The sequence below is a fragment of the Rattus norvegicus genome, chromosome 5, assembly GCF_036323735.1.
Source record: "Rattus norvegicus strain BN/NHsdMcwi chromosome 5, GRCr8, whole genome shotgun sequence".
In the NCBI taxonomy this organism is placed as follows: Eukaryota; Metazoa; Chordata; class Mammalia; order Rodentia; family Muridae; genus Rattus; species Rattus norvegicus.
In genome coordinates, this window is record NC_086023.1 from 129143861 (window position 1) to 129164491 (window position 20631).

Below are 20631 nucleotides of genomic sequence, written 5' to 3' on the forward strand. Positions count from 1 at the left end.
ATTTATTTTTCTAACTTGAAATTTTCCCTGAATGCCATATACAAACTTCGAATTTAACATTTCCAGTGACTTCTCCTTCCCTCCAAACTGTTCATCTTGGAACCATCCACTTCAGTTAAGGGAAACTTCATTTTTATTTTTTAACCCCAATCAAAGCTCTCATGTCAACCTGAACCTGCCTTTCTGTTATGTGCTACAACTCAACATTCAAAATAAATATAACATCATTGAACAGAATATGATTTACCAGTGGAAAAGTAACTGAGTTATGCAATGATATGGATGGACTTTAAAACACTGTTCTGAGCTCAAATAAAGACAGGACAAGGATACACATGGTACGATCCCATTATGTGACGCTCCCTTACAGGCATGCTCACCTCTCCTGACAGAAGGCACATCAGTGATTGCCTGGCCCAGGGCTTAGGAGGAGGGGATCTGAAAAGGAAACAGCCTTTTGGAGTGGCAGAACGTTCCATATGTTGACTGTGCTGGTAGCTATATATAAGTAGGCTGACCAAAACTGAATTATATGAGATACATTTTTAAATATTTTAATCTGAAGGTCTTTTGAAAAATGTTCACTTATATTACTACTACTACTACTACTACTACTACTACTACTACTACTACTACTGTCATAGTCATCATCATCATCATCATCATCATCATCGTATGCTTCAGTGTATGTGATACATGCATGCACACATGACAGAGGGAGATCATGAACACCACAGTGCATGTGAGGAGACCAGAGAACACCTTTACAGAGTTGGTTCTCTCTGCTACCTTTAACTGGGTCCCAGGGATGAACGTCATCACACTTTTGCGGTAGGAACTTCCACCTACCCAGCCCTTTCTCATCAGCCCCTCAGACATGCATTTTATTTCATGTTAATAATACTCTACTAAAGCCGATTAATCTGACCACTGTTTGCTCCCTCCCTACCCCACTGGTACAGTATGGAAACTAGCACTCTCTCATTTCCTGTCAAACCAACCTCCTCAATGGTTTCCTAGGTCTGTACCCCACCCTGCACACCTTGTTCTCAAGACTGTGGTCAGAGCAGCCTGTAAAATAGGAATCTTATTGTGCTACTCTCTGATCAAGACTTCCTAGTGGGCTTTCATAGCAATAAAACTCTTATTTTTATTTTTTTTATTTTTAGTTTTTGGGAATAGGGTCTCACTCTGTAGCGCAGGCAGACCTGAAAGTTACTATGTGGACCCTGGGTTCTATCTAAGCACAGGGAAAAGATAACACCCAAACATATTATGATAATATATATGAACCTACTATGAACATACTATGATAATATGTATGAACCTACTATGAACATACTATGATAATATGTAAGAACCTACTATGAACATACTATGATAATATATATGGACCTACTATGAACATACTATGATAATATGTATGAACCTACTATGAACATACTATGATAATATATATGAACCTACTATGAACATACTATGATAATATGTATGAACCTACTATGAACATACTATGATAATATGTATGAGCCTACTAATGAACATACTATGATAATATATACGAACCTACTATGAACATACTATGTAATATGTATGAGCCTACTAATGAACATACTATGATAATATATACGAACCTACTATGAACATACTATGATAATATGTATGAACCTATTATGAACATACTATGATAATATATATGAACCTACTATGAACATACTATGATAATATATATGAACCTACTATGAACATACTATGATAATATATATGAACCTACTATGAACATACTATGATAATATATATGAACCTACTATGAACATACTATGATAATATATATGAACCTACTATGAACATACTATGATAATATGTATGAACCTAGATTTGCTTTCAGTTCTTGTCAGCAACTGAAGATTTAAAAAAAAGACTATAAAACATAAGCTCTTCCAAACACTGAATATGCATTGTATTAAATTTGTAAATCTGAAGTAATTTTCCTAATCACCTAAATAAATGAGCAGTTTAAGTTCTTTGTATAAGTTCATGCTACGTAATACCCACAAATGCTGTAGTAGAAAACAATCTGACATTCTGGAAACTTAGGAGTTCGTTTTGAAAATTCTTACTTTTTATCATTTAAAGAATATCTTGTTCTATCAGCAAGCCACATAAATCTAAAAATGCTAAAGAGATCAGTTTGACACAAATAAATTAAGGTATGGTGCCTGTGCTCAGAGATCCACCAAGCAAATAAAGCTTCTCTGGCCCAGAGGCCTCACCTCCCCAGTGACTGCAGAGCCCTGTGCTGCAGCCCCTGCGTCCAGCAGCTTCTGCTAGAGCTGCAGTGAAGTAGTCAACTACATTCGAGTGAAGAGTCCCAGCTACCTGCATTAGATTAGGAGCAACATTGCATATTTAACCTGAAAATAGAGCTGTTTTATATGATTAAAATGTTTTATGAAGTTAATGGAGTGGAAATTTCCAGGGGAGTACCATTATTTAAGAAATTCTAAACAAGTAACATTGTCAAGCACAGTTACTCTGTCAAGGATAAATGACGACACATTAGAGATGTCACTGCTGAGTATGCTGGCCTGCCTTTATTGTTCACAGGCAGCATCTTTCATGTCTATGTGTCCATCTCTTAAACAAGACAATGAAGAAAAACAACTGCGATATTCTGTCCTAGCGGAGGACGGCAGTGACCTAAGCACCTTTCCATTGCACATAGGGCCACTAGCAGACCTCACAACCAAAACATTTTCAAGCTGTAACTGTGCTTGGTAATCATTCACCTTGATCTATCTGGCAACCATAACGGTGATCACACATACAGTTCAGAGAAAGTACTGACATCTCCGAATAGTCTCATTTCTAAGTTTCCCGGATTGCTTTAAACCTAAAACAGACCTTATTCTGGGTAGGAGAAACAACAGAACACCAATATCAAAACTAATAGGCACTCCTAACAGATGACAGGTCCACAGCAGCAGATCACTAAATCCGCTTTATTTGCTGGTCTAGAGCTTTCAAAGCAAGATGAAAGGAGAGCGACCACACATACGTGCCTTACCCCTGCTACCGGTGAGCCACAGCATGCAATGCCGGAACATAGCAGTGGCAGATGGCATTGGAGTTAGTAACTACAGAAAGGAGAATGGCAGAGCAATGATGGCTGGCAGACAAGACACAGAAATGCAGATGGAATGAATGCAAACTTAGAGTTCTTGAAGCAGAGCAAAACCTTTCAGGCAAAGGCTGCCTCTAGCTTCAGTTGAATTTACATTTTGAGCTTCACACGGACAAACACTGCAGCCTTCACAATCAGTCCTTAGACTCTTCATGCAGAAGCAGAACCACACTCCTCCATAAAGAACTTCAGCAACCTTCTGTAAGCACAAGCCAGCAGCAGCAGCAGCCCATTACTCTCGCCTTTCACTGAGTTTTTATCCTTTAAATTTTTAATCTCTAATCGCGGCCAGATCCACAGTCGCTTCCAATTAATGTGCATCCACTGCAGATACAAATCCCTGCCTAACCTGCAGTACCACTTCATCCAGAAGGTTCCTGTGCACTCGTTCATGCAGGATCAGTTGCAAAGCCATTCAAGTCATTCAGCAAGCAACCAACCCACGGGAGAGGGAAGCAGGTGGGACTCTGAGGAGAGAAGCTCTCTTTTCAGCTCACCCTGGAAGTGGAAGGTTTTCTGATCCACAGTGATTGTGAAGGTGCTGTCGTCCTCGTCGTCTATACCAATCACAGCTCCCTGCGAGACAAAGAGCAAAATCCCAATAAGGCAAACAATGACATCAGCAATATTCACTACTGCTACAGCCCCGGAACACCCGATGCGCTGAGGACACTGGAAGCAGGCTAGCCGGAGCAGAGAAATCCGAGAACCTTGTTTTGCTTGAGGATGAACTACAGGAGAAGGGCTGGCAGGGCACCCTAGCTGAACCCTGCACGCAGACTTTCCATGCCTTGCATAAGGGACGGGGATGCAGTGGGAGGAACAAACAGAAGCTGAATCTGTAATCTGTTTAACAGCCAGCCATCGAGCCCTTCTGAGCTTTAAATTGCTCTCTAAAACAGGAGTCAGAAACCCACACCGCCCCAGGTTGTTGTGCAGTGCAAAGACGGCAGGTGCTCTGCACGGGGCTGCGTCTGCACCACCCTTGTTAGTGTAGAAACACCAGCTGACATTTGCTCCAAAACACCGTCCAATAACCAGATGCTCCCCAGCCACTTGTGTTGCTGGGGCACCACGGTTTTCACACAGTGCTTCTGTCTGTGCCTGTGTCTGCCTCCTCCCTGTAAACTGCTGTGCGGTTTTGGAACTCGGGAGTTTTCTCTTATTTTGACACACAGCACTTAAGTTTATGTACTGCATGGTTTCTAAGAGAAGACATGACTCTCAGACCGAAGTAAGAGGGCAGTGAGCTACACTGGCTGGCTGTTTCAGAAACTTTCAACTTTTTTTTGTATATTCAGACACAGGAATTAATGGGGCGGGGTGGGGGGGAGTGACACAAAATCAAAGTCTACTAGGCAATGTTCTTAAGGCATCAGCATCTTGCATATCCCAAAGGAGCTAGGGATACCACAGGAACACATTACTCTCACACGGTCTGTTTTAAGATAGCTTGAAAGGAAAAGTCAAAACACTGGAGAAAAAAACAGAAACAAAACAAAAAGCTTATCATATGAAACAAGTGGTGTGTAGGGTAACTACTCTTATCCTAAAAGGACTAATAAGAGTCAAAGATTTATTTATTTCTTCCCAGAGATAATACAGAAAAACCTCACCTCAATCTAAGCTCTATACACCTGGCTTACTTCGTCTTCAGTTTCAGAATGGATAATAAGAAATTTTGTCCCCATTCTTAATAAGGAAATGTCTACAGACCTAGTCTAGTCCCAACAGGAAGCTCACAGCTGGACCAGGACTGGCTGTCAGTTGCATGGCACCTCCTAGTCTAGCATGGACCCCCACCCTCAACACCACCACCAAGGCAGTCATTCTGGTTAACTTCACTTTGTGGTTAGCTGGGCGAACCTCATGACATTCTGATAAATCAATCATTCCCTGGGTCCAAATACTCAATAACCAAAACCAAGACCATAGTTTCATTATAACCGTGGTCCTTGCTCTGGAGGGCCTTCTGCTCCAGAAGAGCAGACAACGAGCGGAGTGCAGCTACCAAAAGTGCTCTCTACCTGGAGGAACCTTGGAAACAGTGTCAAAGAAGCTTGTCACCAAGGAGATAACCACATGGACAAACACAGATGGAAAGAAGTTCAGCAGTCCCTTGAGGGTAGGGTGAATAGGGACTGAATGCTAATAAGTAGGGGCAGGGAGGCTGTTTTGGAGACAAAACTCCTGGGCTCAAATAATTCTTCCAATGGAATCACGACACATACCACTATACCTGGCTGGCATTTAATTCTTCTCAGTGATAAAAAAAACATTCTGAAATTAACTGTACTATTATGCTGGTTGCACTATGAATATACCAAAAACATTAACCATATACATTAAATCAATATACTGTACAGCATGCGAGCTTTCTTTTCTTGAATACAGGTTCTCAAATAGCTCAAGTTGACTTAATTCTATGTAGCAGGATGACGTTGAACTCCTGATATTCCTGCCTCCAACTCTTAGAGCTGGGAATATGCATCATCATGCCCAGTTTTACATGGTACTGGGGACCCAGTCCTGGGCTTCGCACATGCTAGACAAGCACTCCCCACATACTAGACAAGCACTTCACACATGCTAGACTGACCCACATCCCCAGGCTCAGTACATAAGTTATAACTCAACCAGCTGTAATATATCAACCCACTTCTAAGTGCATGTTTGTTTGTTCTTCTGGGTTTCTTTCTACCTTCCTTCCTTCAAGATGTACTGGTGTTTTGCCTGCATGTATGTCTGTGTGAGGGTGTCAGATCCCTCATAACTGGAGTTACAGACAGTTGTGAGCTGCCATATGGGTGCTAGGAATTGAATTGAATCTGGGTCCTCTGGAAGAGCAGTCAGTGCTCTTAACCACTGAGCCATTTCTCCAGCCCCTCTTTTGTGTTTTAATCCAAATTTGTCCATCATCTAATCACCTGAGACAATCACAAGGGCTACACAGATGTCCCCTCGTCCCCTCGATGTGCTCCAAATATGCTCATCTGGAACTATATCTCTTGCTTTTTTCTCCTTTGGTGCTGGGGACTGAAGCTAGGGCCTCATGCCTGCTAGGCAAACTTCCACCAAGCTATCCCCTGCCCAGAGCTGGTATCTAAGTCACCATCTCCACAGCTACCAGCAATGGAGTCCTTCACCAATTTATTGCTCGCTAATGCAATCTGTCTTCAGTCTGGTCACCTTCAAACCAGTCTTTGTTGTTGCAAGAAAGTGTTTTCTAAAGCACAAACTCTAGGAGACAGGTCTTTTAAAAACCTTCCTTGGCTTCCCATAAGCTAATAAAGTCAACATTACTTCTTAATGCCATTCAAGATTGCTCAAATTTGGTTCAGCTAACCTCCTACTGTCACACTCCTGCCACACACTCCCTCCCCTACAGAGACACCCTATATGTACTCAGTCTCAACACTTCTTCCACACACCAAAACAAACAAACAAACAAACAAACAAACAAACCCAGCATGCAGTCTCACTTTCTCAAATCCTTTTTCCAGTCCAGGTCTCCACCATTTTCTAAACAAAACCCATCCCCCAATCATCCCCATCCCCTCCCGTCCTGAGAGCAGCTCTGTAAGAACTGCCCAGCTCTTAACCCCTTTCAGTCCCTGCACCCTACACCCATGCCTCCTCCCTCTCCCCGCATCCCATGGCCACTCTTCAGTGTCCTTCAGACAGATCTCCAGCAGCATGTACAGCTGGCACCTGGTCCTCCTTAATGGTCTTTGTGCCTCAGCTGCACCTCAGAGAGGTCTCACCCCAAGAACCTTTGCCAATCTAATATGGAGGAAAGCATTCCTTTGGGGTCTACTGCACTTCCTTGAAGGCTTTGGAACCTAGCTAGCAGTCGCCTGCTCCAAGCAGGACCTGCCACTACAGGAGTGTCCTTCAGTGTTACATAAGGACATGCATCTGACACTCCAACCTCTTCATTTGATCTGTTAAAAAAAAAAAATCTTACATTTCCCATGAAAATACCCTAGCTCTACATTGTTCAACACTGTAGCTGTTCAGTTCTATGTAACCATTTACATTTAATTGTAATTAAAATTAAGCAAAATTTAGAAAAAACTGGAGCCAAAAGTATAGCTCTTTGGCAAAGCAATACTTAGCACCAATAAGGCCCTGGGTCTGGTCTCCAGCACCAGAAAAACACACAGTGGTAATTCACAGGCTCCATAGCTGGAAAGCTAGTGAGTATGAAAGTGGCACAGATACAGAGCACACTGCTGGCCACTGAGAAGAAAACCAGCTACGCTACTGCTGTCAGCTGAACATCTGAACCGAGTGAGCACTGTGCTGAGCGCTCCACACTTGCTCACTCGGAAAAACACTATTTTGAAATATAATGCGCATGAATCCTGTGTACAAGGTCAATGAAGAGCAATTCCCCTGTGTAACTCTTCCTAATGGTTTACCCACCTCTATCCTAAAGGAACTTATTTAGAAGCTGAAGCAGGGGAGGGCAGTTACTCATACACCCTGACCAAAGGACAGTCCTCCTCTACCAGACAAGATCATCTAGGGCTCAGCTTGGGAGGGAATGCAAAGTTCAGTAAAGGAGAAAGGGAGCAGACTGCCAATCAACCCAAGTTTCCCTGGGGTAGCAGATGTTGTAACCAGACAACATTGATGACAGATGTTGCAAGCAGATCTCCAATCTACACGGTAAGATAAACATTGTTTTTCAACATTAAGTCCTTCTGCCTTAAATTTTATACAAATGGACTCACGAATTTTTTTAACCTGCTCTCACACAAAATGTATACTCACCTAAGTTGCAGGTAGCAGTTTATTGAGGGTTTTTTGTTTGTTTTTATAGTTACACTTCCTTCTGGCTATTCAAAATGTATCGATTTCGCTGTGGATAGATAATTATACTGCTCCAGTTTTATAATAAGACAAAGCTGTTTTGGACACTGTTGCTCTTTTCTTAGTAGACTCAAGTCTTGGGGTGGATACTAGGTCAGAGTACTAGGCACATGCTGGTCTGCAGACTGGCAAGGGTTCCAAAAGCAGCTGTGCTGGTTATGCTCCCATTTCACAAGCACATTTTATTTTTTTTTATTCACTTATTTATTTAATGTATACGAGTACACTGTAGCTGTCTTCAGACACACCAGAAGAGGGCATCAGATCCCATTACAGATGGTTATGAGCCACCATGTGGTTGCTGGGAATTGAACTCAGGACCCTGGAAGAGCAGTCGGAGCTCTTAACCGCTGAGCCATTTCTCCAGCCCTCACGAGCACATTTTAAATGGGTCACAGTGACCACTAAAATCTGACAGTGGTGTTTATTTCTGTTTCCCTGGTAACTGATGAGGCATCTCTTCATGTCTGTTGCTATTCAAACATCCTCTGTGCAACAGTGTTGTCAATAAGCAAGAAACAAATCATTCTTGTCTATTTGCAGTTTTCTTTCTATTGTTTATAGTATCTGTCCCCTGCCTTTTTTTATCTTCTACCTTCTGAGGAACAGTTTTTAATTTTAATTCCTTCCCTACAATGTGTTGAGTTTATACTTTATAGTTGTGCTTTCTGTGTGTCTTTCAAGAAGTGTTTCTCAGTCCTCGGGCTAAAGAAATATTTTCCTACACTGTCTTCTAGAAGCTCCTAGAAGCCTTTACATTTCAGTAGTAGGGAAAACCGGTCCTCCCACCTTTCTGGGCCTTAATGTTCTAAACCACACCACCACCAGAGTCACGGCTGGGCATGCACAGGAGGGTAGGTGAGAACACAGAACCTATCTTCTGAGGTCTATGTAACTGGCTGAGAAAATCTGACTCAGGAGTGGTATTCTTGACCCTTTAAAAGTGTCAAGTGGACACAGCAAGTTCCGTGCATGAGCGAGTGAGTGCACAGCAGCACATTGACTGAGAAGGCCACTGATTGACAGCTTCACTACAACAGTGCTTATGGTTTTCTGGGCAGAGATTTCCACCCATCTTCTGTTAACTATTAACCCTCCACTTATCCATTCCCTATCACCTTCTCTCTCCTTTTCACCAGCCCCAGTTTTTGGTACACATATGCAAGTCTCCTTGACAACAGCAAGAACTCTCTTTGAGTCTGCATCCACTCCAGCAAATAGACTATTCCTCTAATTCCCTTCCCAGCAAGATAATCCGGTCATCTAAACCTCTTGCCTGTAATTCATCTTCTTCTCTGTTCCTTGAATGTAAGTAACCACATTACCAGTTCTCACCTCACATAAGGTGACTTTATGACCTGGTTTTTCCAGAACAATCCTGGGTGATCCATGCTGTCCTGGCATAATAACAAAGAACTTTCACTTTCGAGGACATGACTGACCAGGTTTCAGAGATGGCCACACTCCACCACAGCTTAGCCCCAACCTCTGTACCTGAACTGCTTGAGGTCTACCTGTTGTTGCAAGATCCTTCCCACAACCACATATCTCCAGTTGTTCCCTCTGTCTGCTACCCTTCCTCTCCCCCTGCCTAGGTTTGCTCTGCTTTTAGGAGGATGGGAGGTGGGGGTGTTCTGGAGCAAAACTCCTCTTGGCAACTCACATATTTCCACTGGTATTCTATTATCAAGAAAACTGCTGTGCTAGCTCACCAAAATATCAACCTTTTTATTGCGATGCTTTTTTTAAAGTTTTTTCTCCATCTTTATTAAATTGGGTATTCCTTATTTACATTTCAAATGTTATTCCCTTTCCCAGTTTCCAGGCCAACATCCCCCTAACCCTTCTCCTTCTATGTGTATTCCCTTCCCCATCCTCCCCCCATTACTGCCCTCCCCCCAACAATCCCGTTCACTGGGGGTCCAGCCTTGGCAGGGCCAAAGGCTTCCCCTTCCACTGGTGCTCTTACTAGGCTAATCATTGCTACCTATGAATTTGGAGCCCAGGGTCAGTCCATGTATAGTCTTTGGGTAGTGGCTTAGTCCCTGGAACCTCTGGTTGGTTGGCATTGTCTCAAGCCCCTTCAGCTCTTTCAGTCCTTTCTCTGATTCCTTCAATGGGGGTCCCGTTCTCAGTTCAGTGGTTTGTTGCTGACATTAGCCTAAGTATTTGCCATATTCTGGCTGTGTCTCTCAGAAGAGATAAACATTCGGCTTCTGTCAGCCTGCACCTCTTTGCTTCATCCATCTTATCTAATTGAGTGGCTGTATATGTATGGGCCACATGTGGGGCAGGCTCTGAATGGGCATTCCTTCAGTCTCTGTTCTAAACTGTGCCTCCCTATTCCCTCCCAAGGGTATTCTTGTTCCCCTTTTAAAGAAGGAGTGAAGCATCCACATTTTTGTCATCCTTCTTGAGTTTCACGTGTTCTGTGCATCTTGGGTAATTTGAGCATTTGGGCTAATATCCACTTATCAATGACTGCATACCATGTGTGTTTTTCTGTGATTGGGTTACCTTGCTCAGGATGATATTTTCCAGTTCCATCCATTTGCCTATGAATTTCATAAAGTCACTGTTTTTGATAGCTGAGTAGTATTCCATTGTGTAGACGTACCATGACACCAACATAATATATATTTATTTATCTTCCATGGCCTCTCATGATTTTTCTCTGAGGTTTTCTTTTTTGTTGTGTCTTGGGTTTTGTTTTCTTTTATTTTCAAGACAGTTTCTCTGTGTAGCCCTGTCTATCCTAGAATTCACTCTATAGAGCAGGCTAGCCTTGAACTCAGAGATCCGCCTGCCTCTGCCTCCTGAGTGCTGGGATTAAAGGCTGCAGCACCTCCGCTGGCCTCTCTGAGGTTTTTGAATGCTCAGCTTCTCATGTTCTATCAGTACATACTTCTTCAGGCTGCAGACAGCAGCTACAGTTTCACAGTGTTCTCCAAGTGGATGGATTTCTTGGTTTTCCTTATTCTATAGACACAGAAATACTTTACACACGAATAATGGTGCAAAAACCTAAGATCAAATCAGTTTTGCTGTCATGATTTGGGGGGAAAAACAAAGCAAAACAAGACAAGATATTTCGGCCATTTTGCAGGGTGTTGTTTTGTGTGTTTTGTTTTGTTTGCAAAAAAGAGAAAAGTGGGTTGGTAAACTGATTCCAAAGGCCATAAAGGAATGAAGAGCACTCCAGAGCGTAAAGTGCTCATGCCCCTCCTAACGGGACCATGGCTGCTGTTAAGCACACGCAGCATAGGTATTCCCACTTTACACTCAGCACCCACTGTCCCCGGCTACAGAGACAACAGTGGAACTGTACTGTGCATACACGTTCTTTAAACACGCCCCCCTATTACAGATATAGTTCTTTAACTCTTTTCCTAATTGACTATAGGAATGTTACTAGTTTTTGCACATTGTTCCCATATCCAACTTGCTGTTGTTTTTGAAAGAGGGTCTTACTGTGTGTGTGTGTGTGTGTGTGTATGTGTGTGTGTATGATCCGGAATTCCCTTAGTAGACCAAGCTGGCCCCAAATTCAGAGATGCACTTGGCTCTGCCTCCTGATATTTATTTAATTATTTACATGTATGTGTGCGCTGTGCATGTATGTTATATAAGTAAAGGTGCCCACAGATGCCAGAAGAAGGTATCAGATACCCTAGAGCTGGAGTTATAGGGAGTTGTGGGTCACCTGAAATGGGTGCTAGGAATTGAACTCCAGTCCTCAGAAAGAACAGTATGTATCCTTAACCATTGATCTATCTCTCCACTGACCTCAACATCCCAAATTTTTGTTCAAGGCTAGTTATACAAATAAAATTTATGTAATTCTTTTCACATTCTTTTACTTATTGGTAGAGGGTTATACATATGTGTCATGGCACACATCCGGAGGTTAGAGGACAACTTGTGGGAGTTGGTCCTCTTCTTCCACTGTATGGATCCTGACAAGTGAATTCAGGTCATCTTGGCAGCAAGCATCATTACCCACTGAGCCACCCCTCCAATGCTTCTGTAGGCTCTTGCAGACTGTATGCACATAGTTATGTTATATACAAATATACTTAACTTTCATTCCCCCACCCTCTCCCACCACCTATCCCATCTTTTTTCTTTGTTCCTTGTTCTCATATAACCACATGCCAGGACCACTAGTGGACTTTACAGAAACATGCAAACACAAATTTTCTGAACAAGCCTTTTATCTTTTGTTTTTCTTCATCTGCTACTCTGGGACCTGCAGGGTACAACACTGAAGCAGCAGTGAATGCAGGCGCCTCTCTCGCTGCTGATTTTATGGTTTAACAGACTACCTAGGGGTTCAAAGTGCTCACTGTGAAAGCTTTTGCCAAGACCAGAGTTTGGATCCCCTGAACCCACATGAATGCCCTTCTGCCTATAAAGCCAGCATCTGAAGCTAGCATAGCGAGCTCAGAGTTCACCTGAGCAAGCCTGCCTTGTTAATAACATGGAGCACAACGCACACACGAGAACATGCATGCAAATCACACGCACATACAAAAAGAAAGAACTCGCATACTGCTCCATTATTACATACATCATCCTTGTAATTCATCTCACTCTGGTGATCCCTAAGTCTCTTCAGAATGTCAGAACCCAACTCATCTGCAGCAGCAGTGCTCATCAGAGGCAGCCGGGCAGCCGGGCTGAGGCTGAGAACCGCGAGTTCAAGGCATCAGTAAAACCTGGTCTCAAAAAATTAAAAGGAGCTGGGAATATGGCTCAGTGGTGTGGGAGTACCCATCAGAGGTGGATTGGGCGTCCAGGTCTCTAAAGCAGTAGATTCAATCCCTACTGCTTTTCAAATATGTTAACAAATTTGATGCTAACAATTCTGTGTGACCAGTTTGATACCCTGTCTTGTTTAGCTTTTTTTTTTTTTTTTCTTTTTAAGAGTTCTGAAATGAATGGAAAGAGTTGGCTCACTTCATAGGGTTAGTTAAAGGCAGAATTCATTCTTAACCTTCATTCCACAGATGCCATGCTCTGGTCTCTACCTCTCACCCTCTTTAATGATGTTACTTACCCATTTTGCAGATAGTTCCTAAAAAATGTTACTATTGTGCTTTCAGATAAAACATGGGGCTACACATCTTTAATCCCAGCACTTAAGAGGCAGAGGCAGGCAGATCTCTGTGAGTTTGAGGCTGTCCTAGTACAGAGAGAGAGTTAGCTTCAGGACAACCAAGGCTACACAGAGAAACCCTGTCTCAAAAGGCTAAAACCTAAAAACAAAACCGTGGAGGTGAAGTGGAAGATCAGTTCCAAGAAGCAACCATCACTACTTCTACAGGGTAAGTGCGCCACCTAGTGGTCCATCATTTTGCTGACAGAGTCACCATGAATGTATCAATTACTAAAAGCCAACTTAAGTCTCTAGTGCCTGGAGATGTGGCTTGGCAGTGAGTGATGCTTTCAGAACATTACCAAGCACTAAACTCATCCCCAACTCCAGAAAAAAAATTCTAAGCCTGACACCCTACAAGGTGTCCAAACTAGATCGGCCCAGTGTCTTGGGCAGTAACACTGGACTCCCTGAGATCCTGTATAGAACCTTGGAGTGTTCAAAACTAAAGATCCTAGAATCTTACTCTAAAATAAGATATGTAGAAGGGGGCTCCTGGAAATTAAAGAACTTTGAAAACTACTGATCTATATATGACCCAGTGCGATGGATAGTACAGGCTAAATATTCTACACGGAATCTGTGGAACCAGAAAATACTCTTATTTTGAACTTCTGGATATTTGCATATATTTAATAATGTATGGGGGAGCAAGTCTAAATCTGAAATTCAGTTATATTCCACATATACCTTATACATATAACTTGCAGGTAATTTTATACACTATTTTTGTGCCTTGTTATATGAAATTAGGTACAGAATTTTCTGAGTGTGGCACCTGGTAGGCCCTCAGAAAAGTTTGGACTTTACAGTGCTTTGGATTTCAGATGTTCTTTTTTAACCAGGGATACTCAACTTGTATGACATGTATCTGTCACATGCAGGCTGTCAGTGGATCCATTTCCCCATGGGAGCCACCATGGGAGCGCTCTTCTCTTAGCAGCACGCCATACTAGACTGTTAATACTTTCGGCACTGATGGATGCTCATTATTTTGGTGAGGTGACATTTTCCCCATATCTCTGGTATCGGGCTGTTCCTAACAATAAGTGACATCATAGAGCAGATTCGGGGAGGTAATTCAGATTAATATATAAACTTAAAAGTGTGCTCTTCTAGCCTGTGAGTGTGTGCCCCATGGGACATGCTGTCTCATCATTTCACAATGAGAAAAGATTACTCTGGTGACTTAGGGCTGGCTCACTTATTAATGTAGTAGCATTTTGCCAGCTGTTCTTTGTGAATTTGACATTGAAAATGTCCTTCAATTCCCAATCCTCCTGCCTATACCTTGAAAGTGTGAGGATGGACCATACCAAGATCAAAATAAACATAAATATATGGTATCACTACATAGCCCTGGCTGTCCTGAAGCTCACTATGTAGACCAGGCTAGCCTGGAACTCAGCTCTGCCTGCCTCTGCATCCTGAGTACTAAAATAAAGGCATGTGCTTCACAGCTGGCCAAAATGAGTATTCCTAAACCTCATAAAGAATGTTCAAATCTGTAACCTCAGCACTAGGGAGACTGGCAGGATTGCTATGAGTCTGAGGAAAGCCTAGGGTACATAGTGAGTTCCAGGCCCCTCAGGCCTATCTACAAAGCAAGTCTCTTTTTGAGACAGACATACATACACAAATACTAGAGGGGGGGAGGTGTTGTTAGTTTTTACTTCCCTGTTCCTCATCAGATTTTCTGCTGCTTGGCAACATTGTGTCACATCTGCATTATTCTAGCCTGAAGGACTGCAGGGCTGGGGAAATTGTTCAGCTGGTAGAATGCTTGCCTAGAATATAACAGGGCCCAGGGTTCAATCTTCCTGTTAACCCTGCCCAAGACAGCTATAGAGGGCCATGCCAGTACTCCCAGCACCTGGGAGGTAGAAGCAGGAGGATCCACTCAAGGTCTTGTAGAAAATCCAAGTCTAGCCTGAGCTAGAGACACTGTCTAAAAATAATAATAACAGAAGCCTCAAATACTAAGGGTTAAAGGCAGTTTTGGAACTGAAGAGACTAAAGTTCAATCTCAAATTCCCTATCAAATGACCTTGATAAATTACGAAAGCCAACCTAAGTCTCTGAGTGCCTGGAGATGTGGCTGTGGTGCTTCCAGAGCACTGCCAAGCACTGAACTCCCCTAACTCCAGGAAAAATTGCTAAGCCTGACATCTGACAAGGTACCCAAACTAGATCTGCCCAGGGTCTCAGGCAGTAGCATGTGGGCTCCCTGAGATCCTACATAGAACCATGAAATCTTTCTACAGTGATCCCAACTTGTCTGTGTAAGATAATCAACCAGGGGATCTGTTCAAAACTAAAGAATCTAGGATCTTACTGTAACATAAGGTATGGAGAGGGGGCTCCTGGAAATCAATGTTTTAAAACATAAGGAACAATGTTTCTCACATAAGGAACCCCAAAGGACAATCTACTTTTCTTTTTTCCCTTCTTTTAGGGGTAGGATGTTGTACTGGCTAGGTTTATGTCAACTTGACGCAAATGACAGTTATCTGAGAAGAGGAAACCTTGGAGAAAATGCCTCCATAAGATCTGGCTATTGGGCATTTTCTTAACTAGTGATTGATGGGAGAAGGGCCTAGCCCACTGTGGGTGGTGCCACCCCTGGGTTGGCAGGCGAGCAAGCCATGGGGAGAAAGCCAGTAAGGAGGACACTTCCATGGCCTCTGCATCAGCTCCTGCCTCCAGGTTCTTACCCTACTTGAGTTCCAGTCCTGACTTCGTTAAGTGATGAACAGCAATGTGGAAGTGTAAGCCACCCTTTCCTCTCCAACTTGCTTTTTGGTCATGTTGTTTCTATTGTTGTTTCATCGCAACAATAGAAACCCTGAAACAGGCCTTAAAGTCACAGAGGTGACCTTGAACTTGTGTTCCTCCTGCCCCTGCCTCCCCAGTGCTGGGATTAGATAGAGTCATGCACCAGCCATGTGTGGTTTTATGCAGCTCTGAAGATAGAACCTTTGTGCATGCTAGGAAGCAACACTAGCTGAACTGCATCCCAGCCTTATCATAAATACATTTCCATCACCCTTCACGATGTGCCAAGTACCTAATGCTCACAGAATTCGGCTTTTAAAAAAAGGCATTATAATCCTCACTTAAAGAAAACTCAAACCCAAGCTTACAGGTTTCCTCTTTCAGTCAATCAAAGGGTGAAACGAGATTTAAATGCAGGTTTCTGTAGGTCCTCTTCTAACCTGATAGGCAGCAGGCAAGCATGACACTTGTTCTTGGATAATCTCTTCTCCTGGGACTAAGGATGCAAACAGGATGTGATGAGAGCACCTCAGTGCCCTGATTAATAAAATCAAAAAGATTACCTAACCTAACCTAATTGCATGAGCTTTTTTCAAACAGCGTTTCCTGCAGCAGTTAGCAGAATGGGAAGTCAGAGGGATTCACAATAGTAGAGGTCAGTATGTATTGTTGACTCCTATAAGGAGATCTGGTCGTTAGGCACAGCCCCAAAAGCAGATTAAGGGCCACAAGTGACAGTAACGAAGGGACCTCAGGTGTTTACCTTCAAGCAACTGAATATGACTTACAGGCTGAAAAGGGTTCTTCTTGGAGCCTCCAAATAATGCCCACCCCAGCCTTGACTTCAGCTTGTAGCTCTTAGCAGAAAGTCCAACTAAGATGTCTACCTGTAGAACTGTGGAAAATTCAGTGTGTGTTTCTATATATGGTGACAAAACATGTAACCTGATAATTACTGTTTGTGCCATTTCAGGTTTGCAGCACTGAGGACACTCATCCTGCTGTGCTACTGTGACCACCTCCGTCTCCAGAAATTACCTTTCTAAACTCAAACAATTCCAAACCCACCAAATAACAACTTATTTCCCCATGGTCAGTCTGGAAACCATTTGACTTCCAGTTTGCATGAATTAGTGACTCTTCTATCTAACAGGACTCACAAGGATATTTGTGTTTAGTGACTAGCTTATTTTACTTAGCAGAACACCCTCAAAATCCATACATATTAGCATATGCAAAATTTTCCTTTCCTTTCTTAAGGCTCAGTAATATTTGCCTTAGTTTGCTTTAATAAAACACCCTGAAACAAAAGCACCTTATGGGATAAAGGGTCTATTTCTGCTCCCTTTCTTAGTTTATATTTACAGTTCAGGATCCCAGCCTAGGGAATGATGCCACCCACAGTGGGTAGATCTTCCTATGTCTATTAACCTAATCAGAATAATCCCTGAGAGGCATGCCTGAGACCCATCTTCCTGGTGGTTCTAGAGCTCGTCAAGTGATGACTGAAATAATCCATCACAGTATTCTACTGAGTTTGTGTGCATGTCCATATATATTTTGTTCAGTTGTCTATGTACAGACACTCATACTGTTTAGCTTTGGAACCACTGTGACTAATACTGTTACGAATATGGTGCACAAAAATTTTTTGGATATAGAAATGGTTGTGGGGGTTGGGGATTTAGCTCAGCAGTAGAGCGCTTGCCTAGCGAGCACAAGGCCCTGGGTTCAGTCCCCAGCTCCGAAAAAAAAGAAAAAAGAAAAAAAAAAAAAAAGAAAGAAATGGTTGTGGACTTAAGTCATTATCTTAAAAATTAAGCAATGAAAGGAAAAAATTAAGCAGTAATCTTGCCTATCTGAGCTACACTTTTAGGTAAATAGATAATAGAGGAAAAGAAAACTCTCATAAAATTAAGCATCACAAAATTAACATAACTATAAACTATCTAACTCCATTTAGCCAACCCAGTGAGAATAAGCACTCACTAAGCATAAGCTTCTACTACTATCAATAAGGAACAGGAGGAGCTGGACATCTGTCTCCTGCTCCCAAACACAACACCTACAGTCTTGTCAACAGGATCAAATGTGAGTCTGAGTCACCCTCTGGATGTAGCTACCAATCAGAGCAGAAACAGGAGAGAGGAAGGTGTAGAACTGGACCAGAGTCAGTAAAATGCACCCTCTGCAAATTCCATAGGTCTTACGGTGGAATGCTTCAAGGGGCCAACCATGGGAGGGGAAAGGCATCGAGCTTTAAAATAAGCAAAACAAAACTATAAATTACTACATACTGGCATATTGTAATCCCAGCACTTTAGGGGCCGACTGAAGGATCATTTGAGCTCAAGAATTGGAGACCAGACTGAGACACAGCAAAGCATCCAAAAAATTCTGAATTTAAAAACTATAAAATTTAAGGATATCACACTATAAAATTATAAAGAAATGCAAGGGGTGATTACTTACTCGAGACAGAAGGCATCCGACTGGGAACACACCAAGGTCTCAAAGCGAAGTTCTCTCTCTCAACTTGAGAGCTATGTACAGGGTTAACAATTCAGCTATATTTAAAAACCCAACCCAAGAACTAAGCGGTGCATTGACTGTAATGACAAGGTAGTGGCCTGATTCCAAGTACAATCCGCTAACCTGATGTCTCAACACGGCCCTGCCAAAGACTCACCCTGGGCCTACCTCAAGCCAAGAAAGAGCAGTTAAAACCAAACTGAGTGGAAACTGAGATCAATTATAAGTGCCCAGAAAAGCAGCATGACCAAGACAAAAGGACAATGTTAAAACACGAAAATAGAAGGCATGTGTGGCTGATCATGGGAAAGGTGAGGCAAAGGATTACCACAAATTCAAGACCAGCCTGCAACAGTGAGATTCTGTCTCAAAACAACAAGAAAGAAAGCCAAATAAAAACTAAAAAAACAGCCTAAGTTGCCTTTTGTTTGTTTTCTGAGACTAAGTTTCTCTGTGTAGCCCAGGCTGTCCTGAAACTCACTCTAAACCAGGCTGGTCTTGAACTCAGTGGGTCACATGCCCACGCCTTCACTGAGATTAAAGGTGTGTAGCACTTCTGCCTGGCCCCTAAGTCTTGCTGTCATATATAGAAGTTAGCCTTGTTTCCATTCTGCAAAACAGCCATCCTTACACCCACCTCTATTCAAGACTCCCCATTATGCCTACCCAAGCTTAGAACTGTTTTCCAATTCTTGTTAGAACTGATGATAAAAGTAACAATGTTTACCAAATATATTCACACCTTCAAAAAGTAGGGGTGTACCCTACCATCAGTTTAAAGCACCACACCAAAAATGATAAGGGTGACGGCAAGCACACAAACGGAGTTTGAAAAGGAGGAAGCTGCCTGATGCTGGCCCGCCACGGGGGTGAGATCAGTGCAAAGGACATGCCAGACTTCAAAGACCCAGATGAAAACTGTTACGTCCAATCTCAATCTCTACCCCACCCCCCAACCCCACCGTCACCCCAGGGCCTTACTATAGAATCTTGGCTAGCCTGAAGCATACGATGGAGACCAGGCTGGTCTCAAACTCAGAGATCCACCTGCCTCAGCCTCCCAAGTGTTGGGAAATGGTTCTAATGCTTTGCCTTAATTTGGCTCCCAAAAGCTGCACTTCCAGACTCTCAGGGTCCCTGCCCCCAACTGGCTTTCACTGGTAATAAAGAATTGTCAGACAGCAGGGAGATGGGGCAAGACTTTTGGATTGCACAGGCAAGGGACTGAGGGAGAGAGGAAGAGGAGAATCGCCATGACAGGAAGCAGAAAGAGGAAACTTAAAGGCCTGCCCACATGTAAGAATCCAGGAAAGTGGCCCCAGGAGCCACTTCCATAATTGGGTCTGGGGTAGCAGAGATGAAATATAGATTTCAAAAGATCTTAACTCAGGAATACTGGAGGGGAGTGTGTGCTAGCCATGGGGAAGTTTAAAAGTGCCCAGCCATTGTGCTAGTCGAGGCACATCAAAATTAGCTGGTGTGTGTGTGCATGAGTGTGAGTGAGTGAGTGAGTGAGTGTGTGTGTGTGTGTGTGTGTGTGTGTGTGTGTGTGTGTGAGTGTGTGTGTGTCTATGTCTGTATGTCTTTCATTTGCAAATCTAGAGCTCTTGGGAGGCTCGATCACCCACTGGGAGGGAGCTCAAAGCGAATTAACTATTCTCCCCTACACCCAAGTACTACGTAAAATATCTTTTTTTTTTAATTATTTATTTATTTTATGTATATGAGTACACTGTCGATGTCTTAAGACACACAAGAAGAGAGCTTGGGATCTCATTACAGATGGTTGTGAGCCACCATGTGGTTGCTGGGAATTGAACTCAGGACCTCTGGAAGAGCAGTCAGTGCTCTTAATCGCTGAGCCATCTCACCAGCCCGTAAAATATCTTCTTAATAATTTAACCTTGTTATATGTATGGTTCAGACTATCTCCTGCCCCACACTGCTATACACAGCTAAACTGCTGAGGAGAACAGAACAGCTGACGAGCTTTTCTGAGTCCTTTGTACTACTGCCGTGACACCAACAGAACAATTCCCTTCATTCTAGCCTGGACCCTTGTTTGTAACCTGAGGTTTTAAAGAAGAGCTGGGAAGTGCTTTAA

General features: G+C 42.8%; 1 protein-coding gene across 4 annotated transcripts in view; it reads right to left on the reverse strand.

Annotated features, from left to right (window-relative positions):
• Positions 1 to 20631, reverse strand: part of Osbpl9 (oxysterol binding protein-like 9) — a 143063-nt gene that overhangs the window by 96085 nt on the left and 26347 nt on the right. For all 4 annotated transcript variants that reach the window (XM_039109563.2, XM_039109562.2, XM_039109561.2 and 1 more), the window contains exon 3: positions 3682 to 3760. In XM_039109563.2, the coding sequence (XP_038965491.1) occupies positions 3682 to 3760 (79 nt within the window). The remainder of the gene's footprint in view (positions 1 to 3681; positions 3761 to 20631) is intronic.